Source organism: Maniola jurtina, chromosome 5, assembly GCF_905333055.1.
Source record: "Maniola jurtina chromosome 5, ilManJurt1.1, whole genome shotgun sequence".
NCBI classification, from domain to species: Eukaryota; Metazoa; Arthropoda; class Insecta; order Lepidoptera; family Nymphalidae; genus Maniola; species Maniola jurtina.
Genome location: NC_060033.1, coordinates 5,289,354 through 5,314,772, shown reverse-complemented (window position 1 = coordinate 5,314,772; position 25,419 = coordinate 5,289,354). Strand labels below are relative to the sequence as shown.

At 36.6% G+C, this 25,419-nt stretch overlaps 1 protein-coding gene across 5 annotated transcripts in view; it reads left to right on the top strand.

The window, feature by feature from the left end:
• LOC123865117 (Down syndrome cell adhesion molecule-like protein Dscam2) overlaps nucleotides 1–25,419 on the top strand; it is an 80,725-nt gene that overhangs the window by 42,038 nt on the left and 13,268 nt on the right. For all 5 annotated transcript variants that reach the window (XR_006795906.1, XR_006795904.1, XR_006795907.1 and 2 more), the window contains 6 exons: nucleotides 1,572–1,756; nucleotides 3,451–3,630; nucleotides 16,021–16,215; nucleotides 18,071–18,271; nucleotides 19,213–19,373; nucleotides 22,206–22,398. Coding sequence is in view for 1 of the 5 variants with exons in the window: in XM_045905967.1 (XP_045761923.1) it covers nucleotides 1,572–1,756; nucleotides 3,451–3,630; nucleotides 16,021–16,215; nucleotides 18,071–18,271; nucleotides 19,213–19,373; nucleotides 22,206–22,398 (1,115 nt within the window). In the remaining 4 variants the exon portion in view is untranslated. The remainder of the gene's footprint in view (nucleotides 1–1,571; nucleotides 1,757–3,450; nucleotides 3,631–16,020; nucleotides 16,216–18,070; nucleotides 18,272–19,212; nucleotides 19,374–22,205; nucleotides 22,399–25,419) is intronic.

Below are 25,419 nucleotides of genomic sequence, written 5' to 3'. Positions count from 1 at the left end.
AATTATCTTAATTATTTGAGTAGGTACGCACTTAGGTCCTAAGTACTTTAATAATTTAGAACAGAAATTTAGGGCTCTTAATTAATGGAAATTTGTGTTAAGTGCGTCTTAATTTTCTCTGCCGACTTTTTTATTACAATTTTATTTTACTTTTAAAAGGGATGAAATAAGAAAAAGACAATTCTGGGTTAAACGCAATTTTCGTTTTTCCATTACAATCATATTTAAGGAATAAAATCCCGAATTTTGTAGACAATCCCAAATAAATTCAATAAAAGAAAATAATAATAAATAAACCACGGCCAAATAATGTGCCCGATATTTCTGTTCAGCTTTCTATACATCTACTTAAGAGGGGTCTCTCCGTCACTAGCTCCATACAAACGTAGTTCCAGTTTCATTTGAATTTTTGCATTTTGCATGAAATTTTGCAGACATATTCTATTCGGTTTCATACAAAAGTCCAGTTCGTGCCACACGGCGACGCAAAATGAATTGTGCGCCGTGTGGCATGAACTGGACCTTAGTATGAAACCGAATGCAGCAGAAATTACGCAACCGAAATTACGCGACTTATAACTCAAAAAATTACGTCCGTTTGGCCGCACCCTTAGAGAATCCCACGACTGGATAGTAATATTGTGTATTTTTTTGCAAAGAAAGTGCTATTGTCTAATTTATCCAAAGGGTAAAACATGTGGACGTAAACATGAGAAATGTAGTAGGGTAAACATGACGTACTTAGAGCATTTTTACTGTTACGTGCAAAGTAAAAAGTAACTCTTGTGAGGTCTTTAAAGTATTATTATAAAGTGTTAACCAAATATTAAGATTTACCCCAACGAAAAGGTCAAACATCATCTTGCTAACTGATCTGCGAAATCATATAAATTCCGCACGTGTAACTTTGCCCGATTTTATTTTCATTTTCCTCGTTAGCTCCGGTCCTCAAAATACGTGTCATTTGACGCTGAATTTTGATATTGAAGGTGTTTTGCTTGCTTATTTTATTTGTTAAACAAGCCAACATCGAAGAAACAGTAAAAATACCTAAAACCCTTTAATTTCTCGAAGTTTAAATCACTCGAGTTTGTCTTTATTTGTATTTACCTTTTCTATATTTTTTATTTAATAGAAGTTTCCCTAGCGCGTTCCCTAGCGCTTTTCATACAAACGTAGTTTTGGTGCTCATTTGAATATTAACCGATCAAACTGAATAAAATGTTGTATTCCCCTTAATCAATCATTTCAAAATGATTGTTAAAGTACGATAATAATCCATGCGTTTTTGCAAAGACAGCTGCAAATCGCAATATAAGTATTTCGACGGTAATGTTTAATCGTAAAACCACAATGTCTTCAAAGTGTCTTGTTGCTTGAATGAATTGAACTAAAGTTTTTGAGAAGCACTGAGTGAGCTTGCAGTTACAGATGAATTAAGTAGCGTAGTAGTTTTGAGTTTCAGCCCAATATTAGTTGCTATTTTTACAGCCAATACTTTTAAGAGTTTTTAAACCCCTAAAAATCAATGACAGAGTAGAAAATGTTCTGACGTCACTTTTCTGTAACAGCAATGATGGACCTCAAATTCATCGAGTAGACGTGGAGACAGACACGGAGCCATACGAACAGACCCAGAGCTTGGAACTGAAGGGCTTGTATGAAGGGCGACAGTATGATGTTTGGGTTACTGCCAGCACGGCTATAGGAGAAGGGCCTGAGAGTCGACGAGTTACTAATACACCTTCACAACGAGGTAAGTTAAAATAAACCACTGTTTGTCGGTTTGTTGCTCAAGATTTATGTTATACTAGCTGGAGCCCGCGACTTCGTCCGCGTGGGTTTAGGTTTTTCGAAATCCCGTGGGAACTCTTTGGTTTTCCGGGATAAAAAGTAGCCTAATCCAGGATATTATCTATCTCCATTCCGAATTTCAGCCAAATCCGTCCAGTGGTTTTTGCGTGAAGGAGTAACAAACATACACACACACACACACACACACAAACACACACACACACACACATACAAACTTTCGCCTTTATAATATTAGTGTGACTAGTAACCCGCGCCCCGGCTTCACACGTGCAGCTTATTACAATTTTCTTTGAGATCTCTATTTTTTTCGAAAATAAGATAGGTAGGTAGTCTAGTTTATGTCATTCAGGATAATGTAGCTTTGTAATGGTGAAAGAATTTTCAAAATCGGTTCAATAATTCTAGAGATAATTCCTACAAGTAAACTTACAAAACCTCTAGTTTAGAATATTAGTATAGATTGCATTCATTAATTCCCATAGGTACCTACCTGATCTCAACACTAACCTAATGAACACTGAACTAAGTATTCATTTCTTAGCATAACACTAATTTCTTTCAATTAGTAAATTGTATTCATTAAATAGTAACTTTGTAATCCATATCCATATAGTCCATTCTAATAAATACGAGTGTCTATCTGTCTGTCTGCTACGTTTTCGCAGCCTATCCGTTTAACCAATTTTGACGTTTGGTACATACATAGCTTGTATCCCGGAGACTGATACCTATAGGCTACTTTTATCCCAGAAAATCAGTTTCCACGGGATTTTCAACATGAAAAATGAAAAATACATAGTAGGTATGTGTTATTCCAATTTAAAACAGTATCAGTAATGAAATTTCTCTTTTTAATAAATACCAACGCGCCGTTCAATGATTTAAAACTTTTCATTTTTATGGAGGGACTCTCAACACGCCCGCAATTTTCTACTTTTTCTAGTGAAATATGCTTTTAAAAGCAACGATAAAAAATTAAAAATACATTCTACAATTGTAAACTTTCACAACTTCTTGCATATTGAAACCGTCCGTGATTAATATTCTTTCGTTGAGTTTTATCGAGTTTCTTGTAAAGTAGGTAGGTACCTAGATTTAATGTACTTTGTAGAAATGAAATCCATTCTGCAATTAAAATACGATAGGACCTTTTCATGGAAAACAGAATGCTTGACGACAAGCATGTGTGACGGAAACCAAGGATGAGTTGAAACTTATTTAAAAGACTAGCTGATACCCGCGACTTCGTTCGCGTGGATGTAGGTTTTTTAAAATTCCCGTGGGAACTCTTTGATTTTCCGGGATAAAAAGTAGCCTATGTGCTAATCCAGGATATTATCTATCTCCATTCTGAATTTCAGCCAAATCCGTCTTTTTTTCCGTCAGTAGTTTTTGCGTGAAGGAGTAACAAACATACATACACACACACACACACACACACACACACACACACACACACATACAAACTTTCGCCTTTATAATATTAGGGTGATTATCACACCGGTCGATTAATATTGTTTACTTCCACCAATAAATGATGCAGAATATTACGCTAAGCTGTAGTAGGGTGGTAACTAGCTTCGGCCGAAGCCTCCTACCATTTAAAAACCGTCTCATGTCGTCATATTGTTGTAGTGGTAGCAGGCGTTTGGTCCCTCGGTGGCGACGTACGAGTGGCGGTGCGTCGTGCCTTACTGCTGGCGTGCCGGAGCGTGGGGTCGCCACCACCGCGCACCGTGTGGTACCATAACCACAACATCATCACACACCATCCCCGATTCACCAGGAATAAAGATGACAGCTTGCTAATTAAAAGTAAGTCACCATCATCATTTCAACTTATCGCCAGTAATCTCCTGTCAGAATGAAAAGGTTTCAGGCCAAAGCCACTACGCCGGCTAAGTACAGATTGGCAGACTTATACACCTTTGAGAACATTACGAAGAACTCTCAGATTTTTTCTTTTACCTTTGAAGCAAATGATATTTAGTTACTTAAAACGCAATCAACTCCAAAAAGTTAAAGTTGTGTGCCCAAGATGGAACCCCTGCGTAGGAGGCCAATGTCTGACTGAACCACTAGTAAGTCGTCATAGCCATCATCTCGGCGAATAGACGTCCACTGCTGAACATAGGATTCATGCAAGAATAATAATAACCGGTGGTTTCTAGTGTAAGCTTGGCCCATATTAATTATCTATAAACGTGTAGAAGTTACCGATTAGATAGTTCGCGCCACTCAAATCATAACAAATCATAACATCATATTAGAAGGCGTCATTGATTGGCTGAAGTTGTTCAACATCTGATCGATAAACGTACTGTATATAAAATTCTTATAGTTTTTAGTTGATGAATTGTAGCATAATAAAGGATAATATTTGTAATCAATATATAAGATGAAAACATCTTTATTACTTAGATGATTTGTTAAACGAGCTTGATGATTTGTATATTAGTCACTAAGTTTATTCATTGTACAATTTGGATTGGCCGATAACGATAAGATAAAAAGGGGAGTGGCTAATAAACGTGGAGAGGTTACTTGTAAGGGTGGTTTTAAAACGACGACATTCGAAAATATACTAACGTAAGAGGAACAACATTTATTTGACAAATGTAAAAGTTAATAAATTTAAATATGAAATAAAAGTATAATAATTTATCATAAAGATTGTGTTTGTGATTTCGTCAGACCTTACCCAAAAGGTCAGAAGAGGGACATCAAGAAAATATAATATTTTCTTGTCACGCTCACGACTCAGAGAAACAAGTGGAAATATACAGAGGAACGAGAAAGAAGTGGAGGTCTAGTAGACCACAGACATTTTGGAGCACAAGGCCAATATTTGGGCCTCAATATATCAAAGTACCTAGTCATGGCATCAAAGGATTTCTGGATAAACGGGTAGGATCTTTCCATGATTTTATTTTTATTGATAGCTATTAATGGTATTTTTTTTTTCTTTTTTTATTTGTGTGGGTTTTCGTTTTGTTTGTTCTACATTTAGTTTTGTTAAAAAGCTTTGCTCCGAGTTGGAATGGAAATTATATAACGTTATGATACCTAGATACCCACATGTTTATAATTCATCTTGTATATTGGTTATACAAATGCGATCGACCTTCAAATTGTGGTTTAAATAACATTGAGGTATTTAGAAGGCTTATTTTACAATGAAAAATGAAAAATGTTTATTTACAAAATACAGTCTTGTACAATTTTCCTGTTTCTGGTGGTACCCGCACTAGGTTATCCTGTATCGTGGGTACAATGAAATAGATAGTGAACATAGTGTTAAACAATATAAAAAGTGTGGTTTACTTAATGATGGGCGTTATTGTTACTTTTAAATAGTTTTCAGGATGTATCTACTATGTCCTGCCGGGGTTTTATTTCTCATTAAATGATTTCACAGGTGAATATCTCACGGAACGTGGTATTTCAATCTTCACACTTGTAATCGTGTGCCGAATTAGTTTGGTTAAGAGTTACGATAGGGATTTATTTTCACATAGTGGTTTTGTTTTAGGGAAGGTGAATTTCTGGATTTAGGTTCAATCGTTTGCTGCATTCATTGTATAGATAGATGTTTTCCTTTTTCTAGCACACAGTGACGCGATATTATCACACAGCACTCATTGGGCATCTTGAATGTTGTTTTGTGAAATTATTATTTTTTGTAAACCGCTTTGGGATAAGGTAGAAAAAGTTACATGAAATAGCTTTTCGTTTTACGCCTGCCAGTGAAATAATCCGCCTCTACTTGTAATGGTTACTGAGTGATTGGGGATATAAAATGTTAATTGATAAAAATGAAGGTGATCCGTTGTAATAAAGTAATAGTGACCAGGGTTAATAAATTGAGCATTTTGAGAAATATAAATCCTAAAATGGGTGTAAAAGTAGGTTTATCTTATCTGGTTATTCTTTAACTAAATTTAAAATTATGGTAGGTAGGTAGTCAGATAGTTTTAAATACGGGGTGCATAAATAAGTGTTTTTTTTTACAAAAGTGAGGAGAAATGTTTTCATTTATCTATTTTTACCACTTGAAACGCGTAATGTTTGAGTTTCAAACATAACTTTGCTGATAACAGCTCACCATGAACAACCCATGGCCGGCCCACTACTGAGCGACAAGTGTCTCCTCACAGAATGAGAAGGGTTTAGGCCGTAGTCTACCACGCTAGATAACAGCTCATTTACTTTTAATACTGGCACAATAATTTGAGTACTACGAGTAGTAGGTAGGTATAGTATATGGGCAGCGGGGGTTTTTTTTTACCTGTATTCACGCAATTAACTGTGTACTGCCGCATTTAAATGCAATATGATTTTGTTTTTATTGGATTAACATCGCTTGGCGGGTTAAATTCCTGGCAAATGTTCTATTAAAATTAGAGTAAGTTTTTTTTAATGGTAATATACCTACAGTACTGCCCTTAGGGCAGGGCGCGATAATAAGTACCTACTACCAAAATACTATTTTCTTTGTTGTACGAAAGAAATTTTAGGCAAATATCTTTGCACTACGCTCGCGTTTGTGGCATGACATTATCCCACAAATATATTTTAAAAAAAAAATTCACGCTCGCTTGACTCGCTTCGCGATAGTTCAGTTTCGATATGCATTTAGTTAACAAAACTCTCAGGAAACCACGTTTGTTGTGCTCTTGAAATTGATCAGTCTATTTGATAAAATCGAAATGCGGTGCCTTATAAATTTCGCTTAGGAGCGCCGGTAGTATCTCATGATAATAATATGAATATTGATCATAATTTTTTTTTTAAGGCTGATTAAGCATTGAAGGGTTTTCGGCTGGTCTGGCATTTCGCCTGATTTTATGTTTTTGCTTATTTAGCGCGTTCAGGAAAGCTTTGACAACGTTTTATAACATGAGTATATATTTTTTTTTGTTTTAGTTACCCAAACAGAAAAAAAAAGCATTAAAGATGTGGGACCGAGGGATAAATCTAGTTTGATTTTTGGTTGGATTATGAAGTTGTAGTTAGGGTATTTAAAATAGAAAGATTTCAATTGTAGGAAATGATGTAAAACATGTTGAGGATAAGTTGTGTAATAAAGTCGATAATTCACTTGTTGGATGTCACGCGATCTATTGCGAGGAGGAATCTTTTTCTTGTCTCTGTTTTTATAAATACGGTGTTCTGACGGGTTTTTATTTACGTCTCGGATTATTGAATACTTTCGGTGTTTGATTGGACGGTTAGAGGTTGCAAAAGCAATCGCCCTCTAATTAAATCATTTATTTAGGCATTAGTTCAATTTGGATTAAATCTCGCGAAAAGTCACGGTGGCTGTCTCTCGCGCGTCTTGGAAAGACATTCCTAATGCCTGTTTTTCTGAGGGAGGGATGCATTATCAAGTGAGATGAGCTGCAATGTTTGCGGCTGATTATTTTGGAAAATTTGCAATCGTGGCAAGTGGAGTAAAGTTTGACTAAACTATTTAATGAACTAAGTATATAATGGATTTGGTGAATGGTTATATTATATAACATTTTGATAAATGGATGAATTTGAAGAGTGTATGTATGTGGTTGATGCACATTTGTTTCATATTTTTACTTAAGTTATAAAGTATTACATTTGGTGAGTAGTTATTTATATTTGGTAGGGTAGGTTTGATAAACAGGTAGTTATCTTGATTAATAAGTGAGTTATCATTTTATAAATGCGTACTTTAATGTTTGATGGACTGGTATACTTGATAAATGTGCATATTTTCATACTTCAAAGACAAGTTGTACCTATTAGTTTCTTCAAGCTTTTAGTTGCTGATAATTATATTAACATTCTTTAGAGCGCATGTCCTATGGACGAAATCGTTTATACATACTTTCACTGTTTGAAATGTTACAATCATAAAGATATAGTTATGACTAGAGGAGGTCATAGCTTGTTGCCGCTCTTGTACATCCATGTGTCGACTAGGTATTGTTATCTCAGTATATTTCAGGGAACCTCCGTTCGGGTGAAAGCGATAGCTGTTGGATAAATGCTTGTTGGGTTATCAGAAGACCGTGTAGTCTTCGATGAGGTTACTTGTAAATATTATAGCGAAATAGTAAGTTTAAAAATAGAATGAGGCTAAACTAAAAAAATGAGACAAAGATAAAAATAATAACTTAAAGCATTGAAACAGCATAAAGTGAAATAGTAACTTACAAACTATACATACATATTTACGAATTATGTAGATAGATATAGTATTACTGGATTACGTATATCAAATAAGAATACTGTCAGCTCATGTTTTGTTTTCGGCGTGGTAATTTTACGCTTAAAACTCATAAGAGATATCATGAGGTTCGCTTTCTGTAAAAGTTATTAGCTTTAACAGTTAATTGATTTATTACATTATTTATTTATTATACACTCAACAAGTAAAAGTATTTTGTTTTGACAAAATCCAAAGAAGTACCTATTGGATTAATAAGGCAAGGTACGAAGCATTGGCTGGATTTTACAACATTTAAAGTTTCCTGTTCATTTTTATCATTGAGTTAATTTGAGGCGGAAGGATCCTCTTGAAAATTTTTAAGATTAAGTTATTAGTAAGAAAGTATATTTTGTTTAGGTTAGTTTAAAATGTACAGCCGGTAATTTAAAAAAAATATATATATATTTAATTTTACATAATAGGTGAAGCTGGTTGATGCACCAAAAATGGAATTATCATAGGAATTTAATTAAGCTAACATTTTTATTTATTATCAACTTCAAATATACAGTAGCAAACTGATTAGTTGGAATACATGCAGTGATTGGAATATTTAAGTTCCGATAGAAGAATCTATATCGTGGCTTGTTCCTTTATGGACAAGAATATTTTTTTTTGACTCGTGGGACCACTTACACAAAATATCAACGTTCGGTTTGGAGGTCTTCCATGGCTATTCCTACAGTTCCATGACGTATTGAAGAGGTTAACACTTTGTCGCTCATCACATCAACCAGCACGGCATTTGGGTATGATGGATGGATGTAGATAGGTACACATTTGATGGGGGGGGGTTTAGTGGTTTGTATCAATAGGAACCAGGGGTTGAATGAGGAAGGCTGAGGACAGTACGTGTGGTGCTTACTAGGGAAGGTTTATGTTCAACAGTGACCTTATGATGATGACGATGTAGATGACGATGATGATGATGATGGACGTACGAGGATGAATCTTTTACGAAACGAATAAAGGGAAATCGAACAGATGCGGGTCATTACGGTTAACATATAAAATAATGTATAAGGTACCTACTTTCTTCTAATCTTTATGATCGATCAGCTTGTGATAGAGATCTTGATGTCGTAGAGAATAGAGATGTATCGAACGGAATATTTATTTCAATTTTTTTCCTGCTATTATGTTGATATCGCTTTTCTCTATGAAAAGGAATTAATGATAAACTAATAGGTATCATTCGGCGGCGAGTCGCGACTGTGTCGTTCCCAGGGTCGAATTTGGTAGTTCTGCTTATGTTACTCGAAACGACAAAGTACGCCATATGGTGCATATTATGGCTAAAATAAAATATATAAGTATCATGTGAAATTATAAATCAAAGATTCTTTTTGCATGTAGATATTATATGGTTAAGAGGCACAAGTGACGCAACTACTGTACCCTGGCGTTTGTTTAACATTGTCCATTAGTACTTCAGAATGTGGATTTTGCTAGAAAAAAAAAAAAAACAATAGGTAATTGTAAGAAATATGGGAAGCGTAATCTGCATTAAAAGAAAAAGTTTGAATTGGAAGCAACCAGGCATAGGATTTTCATACATCCGTAATCACGTTCCTTTCAACTCTCTATCTATCACGGTTCACGATACGCCGTTCGCGGTTCGGGCCGTGACGCACGTGCAGACGGACAGACGGACGGAGAGCAGAGGTTTAGAAAATAGGGTCTCGTAGGCACCCTTCGAGGGGTACGGAACTGGAGAAAACTAAATTATAATAATGATAATAGGTTTTCTAGGTTACCAAGTAAAATTACTTCTCTTAGGTCGGATTGTATTATGATGGATGCTTATGAAACAAAATTAAATGAACGGTCTACTCAAAGTGTTTTATGTTTGCAGGATCCAAGGATGTTGGAAATGAACAAATGAGGGGAAGGAAGACCCAAAACTAGGTATGGGTCAGGGACACAAAGTCCCAAGGAAGGAACGGATGGAAAAGCCCCGAGGTTACGGGCTATGGACAAAAAGTCCTATAGGAGGAAGGAGGTGGACCCTAGGATAAGGGTCATTAAAAATTTGGATCTGGAGGGAAAGGACCCTAGGATAAGGGTCATTAAAAATTTGGATCTGGAGGGAAATAAGGACAATCATATATAATAATAATAATAATAATAATAAACATTTATTTCGGACTATTCCATTCATCCATATAGTGTTAGTAACAGGGTCTTATGAACTATGTTAGTGATTAAATTAAATTAAATTAAATCAAATCAAGTCAAATGAAATCAGATTAAATTAAATCAAACCAGATTAAATTAAATTAAATCAAATCAGACCAAATTAAATCAAATTAAAATAAATTAAATCAAATTAAATTCAACTAAACTAAATTACATTATTATTAATTGTCAAATTAGGCTCAGTTCATGTAGCTTCGAGACCACTGGGTGTTCATATGTATGTACACCCAGTGCTTCATAAAGGGGTTTTCCCACTTTGCAGCCAATGTGTTCAAAATACTGTTGGAGCTCCCGCGCACTCTGCTCATCACAGATGCAGCTCTTTTTCTCATGATTGCGTAAAAGTCGTCTGTATGAGCCTCTGCGAACATCTGTGATGCACTGCACCAGCGCGGCAGCCCCATCAGTACCCTGAACCCATTGTTGTACTGCACACGTAGGTCGCTGTAGGCCCTATGGGTATACGTCACCCACAGGCTGCACGTGTAAAATGTTTGGCAGTACGCTTTAAATAAAGTAAGCTTTACCTCCCTATTACACCGTGCAAACCTGCGGGCTAGAGTATTGCATCGGACCGCCAACGCCCTACGCTCCCTCTCAATGTCTCTAACATCAGACATATCGTCTGTCACAATGTGCCCCAAATATTTAAACTCAGTCACTCTCTTAAGTGCAACTCCGTTAAGGGTTACGGGTGGGACATCGACCACAGTGTTTCCCTTGCTCTTAAATATCAGGAGCTCACTCTTCTTCACATTGTATACGAGTCCATGTGACGCAGCATAGGTCTCGCATATCTTGAGGAGCTTTCTGAGTGCGCTAATTGATGGACTCAGCAATACCATATCGTCTGCATAGCTTAGATTATTGATCATAGTTCCATCAATAGAGCAGCCGATTCCAGTTCCGCTGAGCTCATCAATCAGCTGGTTTATGTATATGTTAAACAAAGTAGGAGATGTTAAACCGCCTTGCCTAACGCCACACTCTAGACGATACGACTCTGAGTAAGAATTAGCCCACCTCACCTTGTTTTTTTGAGAGCTGTACCAATATTTTAAAATGCTTACTATCTCTGACGGCACATTTAAGCTCCGAAGCTTCTCCCAGAGCTTATCATAGCAGACTAGATCAAACGCCTTGGAAAGGTCAAGAAAGGCAGCGTACACAGGTGTTTTCCTGTCCGTGTAGTATTTGACGGTCTGCTTGAGTGCCAGTATAGCACTTTCCGTGGACAGATTTTGTCTAAAGCCAAATTGTGCATCATTTAGCTCGACATATTCACTAAGTTGACGATCTAGCAGACCATCAAACACTTTTCCTAATATCGCAGCTAGCGATATAGGTCTATAGTTACTTTTATCTGAAATATCGCCTGTTTTATTCTTAACTACAGGAACCACTACGCTTTCCATTAAGTCTTCTGGAAGATAGGAGTGACGAATGCAGAACGTATAAAGCATGGCAAGTACACGATAGATGTGATGTCCCGCGTATATAAGGTGCTCCACACTCAGCCCATCGTGCCCCGGCGACTTTCCCCTCGATAAGTTCTTTATGACACTCTTCACCTCTTTTGCACTGAACGAGAGAGAAGAGTTCAAAACTTGTGTACATCCCCGAGACAGCGACGCCCGAGTTTGGGTAGAGCATACTCTAAAATGTTCTTTAAATAAATTAGCTATGCGCCCTGCATTCGTCTCACCTTCAACGCTCACGGGGAGGCCACCACTAGGATTCAATTTTCTTGTTTCCTTCCAAAATTTATTAAAATTCTTCTGCTTATGTTTCTCTGCTAACGCGTCCATCTGTAGCTGCTCTTTATGATTTTGACAAAATTTTAACTTATTTTTGAATTTACTCCTACTTTCCCTCATATCGTTATACATTTTACCCCTCAAAGGCATACCATGTTGTTTCCAAATCAGAAATTTCTCACGAGCTTCCCTATGAGTTTCTTTGACATACCTGTTCCATCCCGCTACCCGTCTACCTTTGCTGACCCTTCCAGGCTGATTGCTCGCGATTGCTGCCTTCTGTAGCACCTGAACAATTCTTTGGTACAGCTCGTCAATAACTAACCTATGAGTTTCATCTGTACACATTTTGTCACAACATATACTTAGCTCGCTGGGAAAATCTACTTTCTTCAGTAAACTAGAACACATTTCGGTGTACATGTCAACCTGGGTTTTTTCCCCCCACTTGATTCCAATGTTACTGTTCTGATCGGATACCATTGTGTGCCTCACAACCGTATTGTAAACGGACTTAATTCTTGTTACACCAAAATTACAACTTATCTCCAGGGGAAAATGATCCGACCAGAACACATCATAGCGCACCTTGACATCCCTAATCGATATCCAAGCTGCCTCCGTCACCAAACAATGATCGAGCCATCGCCGACACCCATGCGCATCACTAACAAAGGTGTAGGTATCGCTGTCCCGTCCAAGCTTGGCAACATCAGCGCATATCCAATGTTGGTCTGAGCAAAAATTTAATAGCTCCCTACCGAATAGCTCGCCAAGATGCGCATTAAAATCACCTAACATGTATACAGACTCAATGCCGCACATATCTATCATAGCTACAAGCTCACCTAAGCATTCATTAAACTCCACAATATTCACATGCGAGTCAGTAGGCATATACACACACATAAATAGAAACACACGATTCTCGATTACCCCTTTTATAGCAGTAATGCGACTATTATTACACGGCACGAATTTACGAATATATGTATCCCGGTAGAAGAGAGACGCGCCAAGGCTCTGAATCCGCGATTTTCCAATAAGAAGGGAAGAAGAAAATATGTGCGTAAAACTATTGCGTTGAAAGTGTATGAAAATGTTTTGTGATTTAAATCGAGAACTGGCGGCGATTAACTTTAAGTTTAGAGAGTTTATTTTATCAAAAGGACAAGAAGTTCACTTACACATATTCATATTAAGAATCGCTCCCGATTCTAAATATAAATATAGAAGAAAACATAATCTTTAAAGGTATGGTGACTATACAATAATATAAAAAGTCAAAACACGTTATATTCGTTAACAAACTATACCTACATCTAGCTAAGATATCTATGGTGTTTGACACTGTTTGATTAAACTTTAAACTTTGTAAAAGATTTTTCCTCCAGTATGAGTTTCGGCAAGTACATTATGTAGTAGAGCTAGGTAGTTTACATACCATAATTAGTCCTAGCTTTATGTAATTGTAGCATAATAGGTATGTTCGTTTTGTGTACCATATTTATGAGATTTAGCTTTAAAGTGATGCGTGTATGTACGGACTTTAATAGTATTTTCCTAACAAATAGACATATTTTGAATTTGTATAATTGACTTATATAATATAGTTCATCAGTTTTCTTATATAATTCTTTAGTGGGAAGGAGAGTCTAGTTGGAACAGAACTTTTAACAATTTATTTTGAGATACTTGAAACCCTTTAAAGTAGTTTTTAGTAATTAGTTTTACATGCTCATCCCCAAATCTCTATTGAGTGTTCCTGTAAAATATTGGCTTGTGAGTTATAATTGATACTTCGGACTTTATGCATGTACCTACCTTCTTTGATTAAATGGAGGCCTCCTTTAGTTGCTACTGGTCTCGCAATTTTTGATATCTTTATGATTTTTGAAAAATTATTTATAAATTTAGAGTGTCTGCATCTTTTTATTTTAATATTAGCGGAAGAGAACAGAAAAATGAATTTTAGATTAAAGGCTAAATTTGAGTGCTGCTGTAGACTGGCAGGTAAAGTTGCGAGGGTAAATAATTTGGAATTGAATTGAGTTTATCTGCTATTTTCTAATTATATCGGATGGAAAGGGTTGCTGCGAGTGCTCTAAAATTAAGTTGCAATCATAATCAATACCAATGTATCAATAAAACTGTATATTCCTTCTAGTTAAGGTTAGCAAGAATATTAATTTAATTAATTACTATCTTAATTTTTTTTTTTGTTTTGTTGAACTAAATCTTTGTCATTTTGGTTGTGAAGTTTACATGTTACTTAAGTTTTAATTTTTTTTTTAAAGCGATGAGACTCGCTTAAAACAGGATGGCCGAGCTGTAAGCTTGGCCCATATTAATTATCTATAAACGTGTAGAAGTTACCGATTAGATAGTTCGCGCCACTCAAATCATAACAAATCATAACATCATATTAGAAGGCGTCATTGATTGGCTGAAGTTGTTCAACATCTGATCGATAAACGTACTGTATATAAAATTCTTATAGTTTTTAGTTGATGAATTGTAGCATAATAAAGGATAATATTTGTAATCAATATATAAGATGAAAACATCTTTATTACTTAGATGATTTGTTAAACGAGCTTGATGATTTGTATATTAGTCACTAAGTTTATTCATTGTACAATTTGGATTGGCCGATAACGATAAGATAAAAAGGGGAGTGGCTAATAAACGTGGAGAGGTTACTTGTAAGGGTGGTTTTAAAACGACGACATTCGAAAATATACTAACGTAAGAGGAACAACATTTATTTGACAAATGTAAAAGTTAATAAATTTAAATATGAAATAAAAGTATAATAATTTATCATAAAGATTGTGTTTGTGATTTCGTCAGACCTTACCCAAAACTAGCAACTTTTTTTTGAGGACCGTCAACCTAAATCCACAGGAACTTATCATTTCTTTACAGAGACGAAGTGCATTGACTGGTTTACACACTCAAGTTGCGAATTACGTAACGGATTAACCGATTAGTTCTGAAGCCAATCGGTTCATCCAATCATGAAATTAGTGCAGTCGCTACATTGCAATACATAGCATACCTACGCATAGTAGGTATTGTTCTAATTTACATCTCAAAACACTAGATCTAGAAACTTGAAATTCAGCATATGGATTCATTTAAATTAATGTAAAATTAGAGACTAAGAAAGAATTTTGAGAATTAGTGATCTTTAAAAAAGCCATAGAAAATAACCGAACCAGTGGTAAATTATTTTGACGATTCAAAAGCACTTGTAAGAGTTTATTTAAATAAAAATCTATCCTAATCTATTCTATTTAAGATAACTTCTCTAAATCCTGACGAAAACGAACGAAGCTGAAGCCGTGAACAAAATGCTTTTTAACCGACTTCCAAAAAAGGAGGAGGTTCTCAATTCGTCGGGATCTTTTTTTTTTATTTTTTTTTTTATTTTTTTTGGAAAATTTTTTTTTTGTTTGAAAGGGTATACTGTGCAGGTGGTCCCATATAAATTTGGTGAAGATCTGATGAATATCTTCGGAGATGGAGAACAGAACTCCTCAATGGATAAGAGCAAATTGCTCGCGATCACTGTAATAGCTTAGTAAACAGTAGGGTTTTAACTGGGCATAGCATATTATAGTAGTATAACATAGTACAGTGGGGCCACTAAAAATTGTGAAATAAAAAATTTTAAAAAGAAAAATAAAACCGACTTCAAAAACCAAAAACACCAAAAAGTAGAAAATAATTTTTGTTTAGCTACACATGTAATGTATCTAGGTATGAAGTCGGGCGAGCTTCACTCTTGGATTTCTAATTTTGTTTTAATATGCTCGCTCGACTTCATACCTAGGTACATTGCATGTGTAGCTAAACAAAAATTATTTTCTACTTTTTAGTGTTTTTGGTTTTTGAAGTCGGTTTTATTTTTCTTTTGAATTTTTTTTATCTGAATAAAAGTTCGTATAGTGCTTATTTTCAGTTTCTTCCCATGCGTATAAAATTTGTTCTTCCCAGGTATCGATCAATCTCTCAGCGGGAACTACACATGTCTAGCAAAGAATTTATACGGATCTGACTCAGTCGTCTACTCCGTGAAGGTACTGCCTTTACCAGACCCACCATCACTTAGAGCGACCCCATACAAGGATTCCATTGTAGTTGAATGGGATGAAATAAGGACTGCCAATGACACAATGGGATACGGCATCGGTGAGTGACTATTTGACCTGGATACTTGATTACCTTATACCTAATACTTTGCGCTTGGTTCATTGAAAACTAATAAGGCATTGAATCATACAGGTTATTCAATGCCTCTATTGTATGATAAAAGACCAGGTAGGTATGTTGCGAGCATACATACTTCTTTCTAGCTTCAACTATACATACTTCGATTCAAGCTTAAACTTTGTATCTTAGTAGAGACGAGTTATTCACGCTATTATTGCGTGAATAGGTATTTTTGTTTATTAAAATCCAGCAATAATGTAAAACATACCAAACAAATATTCGTGTTACTACATATACCGCCATTAGAATATAATGCCCATAACATCGATTCTTAAAAATTCTGGGATCTCTTTGATTTTCCGAGATAAAAAGTCATTCTCCACTTTTTAACCCCCGACCCAAAAAAGGGGTGTTATAAGTTTGACTTGTGTGTGTGTCTGTCTGTGGCACCGTAGCGCCTAAACTAATGAACCGATTTTAATTTAGTTTTTTTTATTTGAAAGGTGGCTTGATCGAGAGTGTTCTTAGCTATAATCCAAGAAAATCGGTTCAGCTGTTTGAAAGTTATCAGCTCTTTTCTAGTTACTGGAACCTTCGTTTGTGGGAGGTGTTATAAATTTTTAATTTACACTTGTTTAACTAAACATATTATATCCGTTAATCTGTTGCGGCGTTATCAAACAATTATTTTGATAATCCAGCAAATAAGCACACTGTTGAACAATATTGACTAGATATTATAATATTGAAGGAGAAATATGTTCATAACCATAATTTTCGAGTTGGTGTAGTAACAATTTTTCAGTCCAGTGGAAGTTGAACCTATATGATCTAAGCCCATCCGATTATCTTTGTTGTACTTAGATTATTATTTATTCAACCCAGACAAAAAGATATTTATGCTATACAATCAGTATGAATAGGTAAGAACAATGCTCGAGTCTTTGAGATAGGCTGAGACTTTTACAAGTAGTTTATTCAGGCAAAGTTCTACCAAAGTGGTTCAACCCTTAGCAGACCCTCAACAGCTAAGGGCCTCTTCACACGAGGATTGCATTGTGGTCGAAGGGTACGAAGTAAGCCTTGATAATAAATCAAAGGAATATGGGATCATTAAGTGAGCCGTTAATGCAGAAAAGTAATTAAGCTTTTTATGGATTTCTTTATAACTTAAGTAGGTATGTCGATGTGTATTGCACTTTATACAAAACAAATTCCCCGTAGGTATAGTTCATGTATTTAATCTATAGCCATACTTCCATACCTACTAATATTATAAAGTGTGTCTATATGTTGGTTTTTCACAACCTATCCGCTGAATCGATTTTGACGAAGTTTGGTACAAAGTTACGTCCCGGAAAAGGGCATTAGGCTACTTTTGATACCGAATTTTTCTAAAACCTAAACCTACGCGGACGATCTTGTGGGCACCATCCAGTAGATAATTTTTTCGTATTTTTTATACTTAGTAAAGTTTGTAGTACCTACTTACCTAGTAACTTTTATCACATCATTTTGTGTGATGGTTGTTATTCCACCAAAAGATGAATGAAACAAGCGTAAATTAAAAGTTTATAACACCCCCGACAAGTGGAGGTTACAGTAACTAGAAAAGAGCTGATAACTTTCAAACGGCTGATCCGATTTTCTTGGATTATAGCTAAGATCAATTTCGATCAAGCCACCTTTCAAACAAAAAAAAAACTAAATTAAAATCGGTTTATTAGTTTAGGAGCTACGATGCCACAGACAGATACACAGATACACACGTCAAACTTATAACTCCCCTCTTTTTTTGTCGGGGGTTAATATAAAAAGTGTTTGATTTTAATAGTTTACAATCTAACCTGGAGGGAAGAAGATGGTCCCTGGCAAGAAGCCTGGCCAATGGCCAGAGAGACCAGGTTGCCGGGAATACAGCAGCATGCACTCGCTGGGCTCAAATGTGGCACCAAGTACTCTATACGAGTAACTGCCACTGACAGTATTGGAACTTCAGTACCAGCACATATTGATGTTACGACTTTAGGAGGAGGTAAGATGCTTATAATATTAGGTATTTCACTACTTACGTATCTATACAGTGTGTTTTTTAACTTGGACAGTATGGGGAAATCTGAAACCATAGAAGATACAGGGAAACTTCTGCTGTCCTGATTTTTTTCTTTCGATACAATTAAATGATCCTTACATGAAACTGAGTCGATCAGCGTTAAAAAAAATCTTGTCAAATTCATTGATTTTTATAGACAACTCACGCTTGACCAAAAAATTGCCTCCACCAAAATTGTTTTCATAAAAAAAGAGCAAATGGTTCCTAAGACGCTTTCCCTGTATCTTCTATGGTTTCAGATTTCCCCATACTGTCCAAGTTAAAAAAAAAAAACACACTGTATGTATATGTACTAGTCTCAGACACTCAAAAAACATAAATGCCAGAATATCCAATCTACAATCTACTGAACCTTTTGACTTTATCAAATGAAAACGTCTCAGTATTCCAAATAAAACTTTAATTCCTTCTCTCAGAATATTATATTTTATAAGTAGCTTAGCTAGGCCTGTATAATGCGAGTCTGCGATAGCAGCGAATCTACTAAAGTACATACTACCATTAGTAGCACCATATTTTTTATTTAGATAAAAGTCGACTCATCTCATAACTTAGTCATCTCTGTCATCCTGGAAAAAGCTGGATACGGATTTATCTGTCTCTCTCTTCCTGCCCCCCCCCCTCTCTCTCTCTCTCTCGCCTCTCTCTCTCAATTTCTCTTCCTCTCTCTCTCTTCCGGCCCCTTACTCTCGCCCTTACCGCCTCTCTGTCTCCATCATTTCCTGTTTCTCTTTCTTTCTTTCTGCCTCTCTCTTTCTCTTCCTGTCTCTTTTTCTGTAGAGAGATTTTGAGTAAACTTGATAGTTTAGAACTACACTCCAATAAAGTTTGTCATCCACATAAATACTTCCTGTGCCTAATAGCACCGGTATCACCACCAACAACCGACTGGCTCTGGAGCAACGCATCCCACATCTACATACAACTGAGCGGGTGGGATGACGGAGGCTGTGACGTCACCAAATGGGACGTCGAATACCGCCTTCTTGGCAGCAGTTTCTGGCACCGCGCGGAAAATTTGGCGGTAAGCGGCTAGATAAGCTATTTATTGGACGGATATTGTATTTTATTGGACTTCCATTGCTTTGTGTACATGTGCCGTAACAGTTTCGTTCGCATTTATGCTAATAGAAAATAACAGAGCTTTGTTTTTCATACATTAAGTAGCTAGGTAGATACACAGATATAGAATCTAGATCAGCTATCAAAATATACATATACAAAATATTGCATTCACAGTAAATTGTAGTCTATACAATTATAGAACATGTTATGAGTGCAAAATCCTGCTCCATCTATTGTAACGTTGTGAAGGCGTTACATTTTTTTAAATAAATAATTCAAAGCATGACACAATACTGACGGACAATGTTACCCGCCACCCCTGCGTCTTAGACGAGTTGTCCCGTGCAGCCGCTTGAAGCAGGAGGGCACCTCTGCCGCGCGGCGCGTGCGCAGGAATGGTTAGGGTGACGCTCGAATCGTTTTTTCACGTCAGACGCGTCGCAGTGAACATATCTAAAGGTAACGTGTTCCTGTTGGGAATACAGGAACACAATATCCCTTTACCTGCACTACCAACTACTCCAGTGATCTTGTAAACCCGTTATACGGGTTTCACTGTGACCCTCAAGATTCCCGGTACCCCTCGAAGTTCTTTGTGCTCCTTTGGTCTACGCCAGGCACGCTTACTCGTGGCACCCTCTCCTGGTGTCACGAACCTCCAGGCGCACCTCGCGGCACCCTCTTCTGGTGCCACGAACCTCTCCGCACCTGGCCGGCGGCCTGCCACCGAGCACCAACCAGCGCGCGTTCCATTTCACCGAAGACCATCTTGCCGGGTCCCGCTATCTCCGGGACGTCACCGCACGGCACAGCAAGGAAGTACCGCCTACTGCAAGCCTTAGAGACTGTAGTGACAACCGCGAAAACCTACGACCCTACTTACTACTAAATAAATTCTTGTGTTGACTTTGGGGTGTTTCTTTAATCTCTTCACCACTGACCGACCCCCAACGTCACACTGGCGCCCAACGTGGGGCCAGTGCCCCAGTGCCAGTTCAAAAAGCCTTATATCACGCACATGCAAAAAATACGTCAAACTATAATTTGCGTAGAAAACCTTTCGAATTTGAAGTAGGAGACGTTGTCTTTAAGAAAACTTATGTTTTATCTGACAAAGATAAGTTTTTTAGCAAAAAGTTGGCACCTAAATATACAAAGTGTCGCGTCATAGAAAAACGTTCGCCACTTGTTTATATTTTAGAGGATATGTCAGGAAATAAGTTAGGTACATGGCATATAAAAGATCTTAAACCTGTATCTTCTCACTATAAAGTTTAACTTAACTTCACTCAAAAATATTTATTGCATTGGCAAAATCTAACTTAAATTCATATCATAATATATATAATTACTGTTAATATATATTCAACTTAACTTAGGCTACGAATTATACTTATTTAACTTTCAGTCCCTCGTGTTGATTTACCATCTTGTGGCTAAGTTCGTACGAGAGTTATTGGTTTCTGTACAACCATAAACTCAATATATAAGGATGCGTCAGTAGTTACATGAATAATTACTGTTGCTTTTATTGAATGCGTGATGTATGTAAGAGTATGAATGGTGATTATGACAGTGTATAAGTACGAGCGTTTTCAGGCCTTAGCGAATTTTATCCGATAGGGATAAAATTCTTCGCCAGGCGAGGGGGATATGTAACGTTGTGAAGGCGTTAAATTTTTTAAATAAATAATTCAAAGCATGACACAATACTGACGGACAATGTTACCCGCCACCACTGCGTCTTAGACGAGTTGTCCCGTGCAGCCGCTTGAAGCAGGAGGGCACCTCTGCCGCGCGGCGCGTGCGCAGGAATGGTTAGGGTGACGCTCGAATCGTTTTTTCACGTCAGACGCGTCGCAGTGAACATATCTAAAGGTAACGTGTTCCTGTTGGGAATACAGGAACACAATATCCCTTTACCTGCACTACCAACTACTCCAGTGATCTTGTAAACCCGTTATACGGGTTTCACTGTGACCCTCAAGATTCCCGGTACCCCTCGAAGTTCTTTGTGCTCCTTTGGTCTACGCCAGGCACGCTTACTCGTGGCACCCTCTCCTGGTGTCACGAACCTCCAGGCGCACCTCGCGGCACCCTCTTCTGGTGCCACGAACCTCTCCGCACCTGGCCGGCGGCCTGCCACCGAGCACCAACCAGCGCGCGTTCCATTTCACCGAAGACCATCTTGCCGGGTCCCGCTATCTCCGGGACGTCACCGCACGGCACAGCAAGGAAGTACCGCCTACTGCAAGCCTTAGAGACTGTAGTGACAACCGCGAAAACCTACGACCCTACTTACTACTAAATAAATTCTTGTGTTGACTTTGGGGTGTTTCTTTAATCTCTTCACCACTGACCGACCCCCAACGTCACACTATTTAGATAAGTACAAAACTCATTTGAAACATTTTCTTTAATAATTTTAAAGATAAAAATATTCCAATAAATTTTAAACAGCCCGCTAACTCATAACATAAAACTTAAGTTATTGTGAGTTAAAGAGAGTATTGCGTGAAAGGGCCCAATTGTGTAATAAGGTACAATCGTCACAAATATTTTTGGGCTCTGGAGAATCACGTGACAAATCTGAACATTAGGTGTATTATATCCGTTTTAGGATGATTACATATTACATGATACATCATATGACTTGCTAGAGCCCAGGAATATGCTGTACTACTCGTACCAGTACAACAGATTCTGGGCTCTAGCAAATCATAGGTATAAGATGACTTTCCAGAGCCCAGAAAGATTGAGACGGTTATAATTTATTTAATTTTTCTGACAGGCAATGGATATCAGTCTAGGATGGGGCTACATAGACAGTCACTACCAAGCACCTCCACTCCGCTCCATCCCAGCATCGTACGCTGTTGGCTCTCTAGTACCGGGCAGTTGGTATCAACTGAGAGTCACGGCCAGCAATGATGCAGGCACCGCTTCAACTGTTTACACGTATGCTACTAAAACTTTGGACGGAGGTAAGCAAAGTGAAAGGAAACCTAATTAGATTGTAAGTTATTTCTTATACGAATCAGCCTTTCGTACAACCTATAACTTATAGAAACCTTTATCCCTCCCGCTCTTTACTTAATAACGATGGATGAAAGGTTTCTAAGTGGTATCGTATGATAATTCATTTCAATTCATTTTTGGAATAACTGAGGTTACAGAGGTTGCCTAATTATAAAATAATCTAAGCCCCACTTGGGGGTCCTAAGGGAACGCAGTCCAATCTATATTACAATAATAATTATTTCGGAAATACCTACCACTGAAAATGCCAGGTCAAATCATTAATATTCATCACGATACAGTTTGAAATCTCATCAAAACTTTCATCATTACAGACCGGATTGGAGTCTGTCAAATACTGAGAGACATTCTCTTTCACGGTACTTACTAATGACAATAATTATTATAATATTCCCATTATAGATTTGTCGTAAGTACTTTGTTTCACTCAAACTAGATATCTGTGATCGACATATTATTAAATTGGCTTAAGTTAATCCAAACAACTGAATCCAATGATGTTATAGAAATGACATCACGTCTTTAATATCGCGACAGCATGTCGCAAAGTTTTATCCACTTACCTACTCATATAGAAATAATTCGAAAGCTTATCGTTCGTGAATATAAACATATTAAATTGATTTAAAATTAGTTCAAACCACAAAATATTAAATAAGATTATATAAATGGCGCAAAGAGTGTCACAAATTTTTTATAAGTGCTCATACGAAAATAATTCGAAACCACCTTATTGTATCCAAAGTTATGCAAATTAAACTTTAATAAGCTACATAAATATGACTGGTTTTACAATAGCGCGTATTATAGATGTTTCACTAAACATTTGCATGGTGCCAAGATCAAGCTTCTTCTATACAAATTTTGAATTCTGTGATCCAAACTAATAACTTTGGTTCGGCCGTCATACCTACTTATAAACTGTTTGTAAGTTGAGCCAATCTAACATCAAATCAATACATGTAGTTAACCGCGGTTTAACTTATGATTTGATCCGTAAACAAGCTTAAACGAGTATAATAGCTGCACTTGACAGGGGGTTATAATTACTACAGTAAAGGTTACCAGTGATTTGGTTAATGGAAATTCAAAACCAATAGTTGACTTCAAAATGAGACATTTGATTACATGTTTACAAGGCTACAACCACAATATTCTTGATAAATTAACAGTTACGAAAAGACGAAATATTAATCTTATTTCGTAGCTGCATGCTGATTTGCTAACTCAATGATCAATGATGAATGCCACCGAGCCTATTTGATATTGGTTGGTTCTACATTGCTGCTTCACTGAGTGATATTAAATTGTTTTTACATAGAAACCTTCAATGGATTAAAAATAATAGTCAAATGAGCTCACTGGCTATCATTCATCGTAGAAAACTGAGTTAGCGAATCATCCCGCTGGTTACGAAAAGTAGGTACCAACGTAGATGGAAGGAACATATCAGTAACGTAAACAATTCATTTTTAACCTGATTCCAAGTCACACCCTCCATTGGGGTCCATTAAAGATTCATTCATACAAGACAAGATTTTGCTGTCAGTTTTGTTTTACCAAAACCACTGCTGTGATTCACATATTGCCTACCATCTAATACAATGATTTATATTTGCATCATAAATATCTGGATCATTCAAAATCATTGTTGATGGAGTAAATAACTGAAGGAGCTGAAGGTTCCTCAGGCATTCATTACTCATGACTTTAGACTACAGAACCAATTCTCTTAGTTCTAAGACTTATGTTAAGTTTTAAATATGTACTAGGTACATAACGATACGTGTGACTAAATAAGTCTCAGCCTTATGCTAAATTGACTAAGATGTACTTGCAATTTAGCTTGATTGACGTGATAAAGTCGTGCAATAAAAAAAAAGTGTTCGGTGTAAAAATGGACTAATAAGCGTTTTAGTGACACAAGGCTAGAAAAATGTTAGTTTTATAATTATTTTATGTATAATTGTTTAGTTTGAATAATATTATGTTAATGGTATAAAATCTAGATACTACGAAAAATTAAAATAGCTCAGGCATTATTTAACTACATAGTGCTCAAAGCTGCGACAGAATCAAACAAGCTCTTTCAGTTCGCTGAGGACTTATTAAGTGCTCCAGTTCTGAGTAAGATATTGGAAGGACGGATTTCGAAGCGATTGAAGCGATTCAATGGAAATAAATTTATTTATTACTCAGAAATCAGTCAAATCGTGTTTAAGAAAAGTGTTCATTTTATACTTGAGTTGATTGCTTTCAAAAGTAGGTACTTACTATTTGCGATGTTCTTTATGTGTACATGAATAAATAAGAACACTCACGATCAATTTACTCCATAAAGCCTAAACCTTTTGCCCAAAACTAGCATGTAAATTCAAAGATTATATGTATAGTTTTAAATTAAATTTTGTTTATCTATCCTTTTCTTTTAACAACCATAAGAAAAAGATGCGGGTGCTGCAAAATTAAGTTGCCATTAGGATCAGTATTATTAACGACCCCAATTCTATCCTGCACATACTGCGTTTTAACTTTTTTAGGATTACGGTAAAATAAGAGAGCCCCTTTAAAACGTATTAAAGTCCATAAAATCAAACAAGTGCCGTCCTATAGATAAATATAATAATTCCCCGAGCGCTTCATTAAAGCTTAGAGCGGGTGCTAAGTGTCGATAGTTTATTGACTTTTGCACACAGACTGATATTATACAGTCCACTATATTACTTCCATTCTATATTATTGCTTATCTAAATATATAAAAGGAAAAGCTGACTGACTGACTGATAGATCTATCAATGCCCAGCTCAATCCATTAAACGGATCGGGCTGTTTAGCATGCAGATAGCTAGTATGACGTGGATATGAAAATTCAAAGAGGGGAAAATAGGGGTTTGAAATTTGTGTATGGGCATAGACTAGTTCATACTAGTAATAAAGGCATGGGTAGTATCTAGTACGAAAGTCTA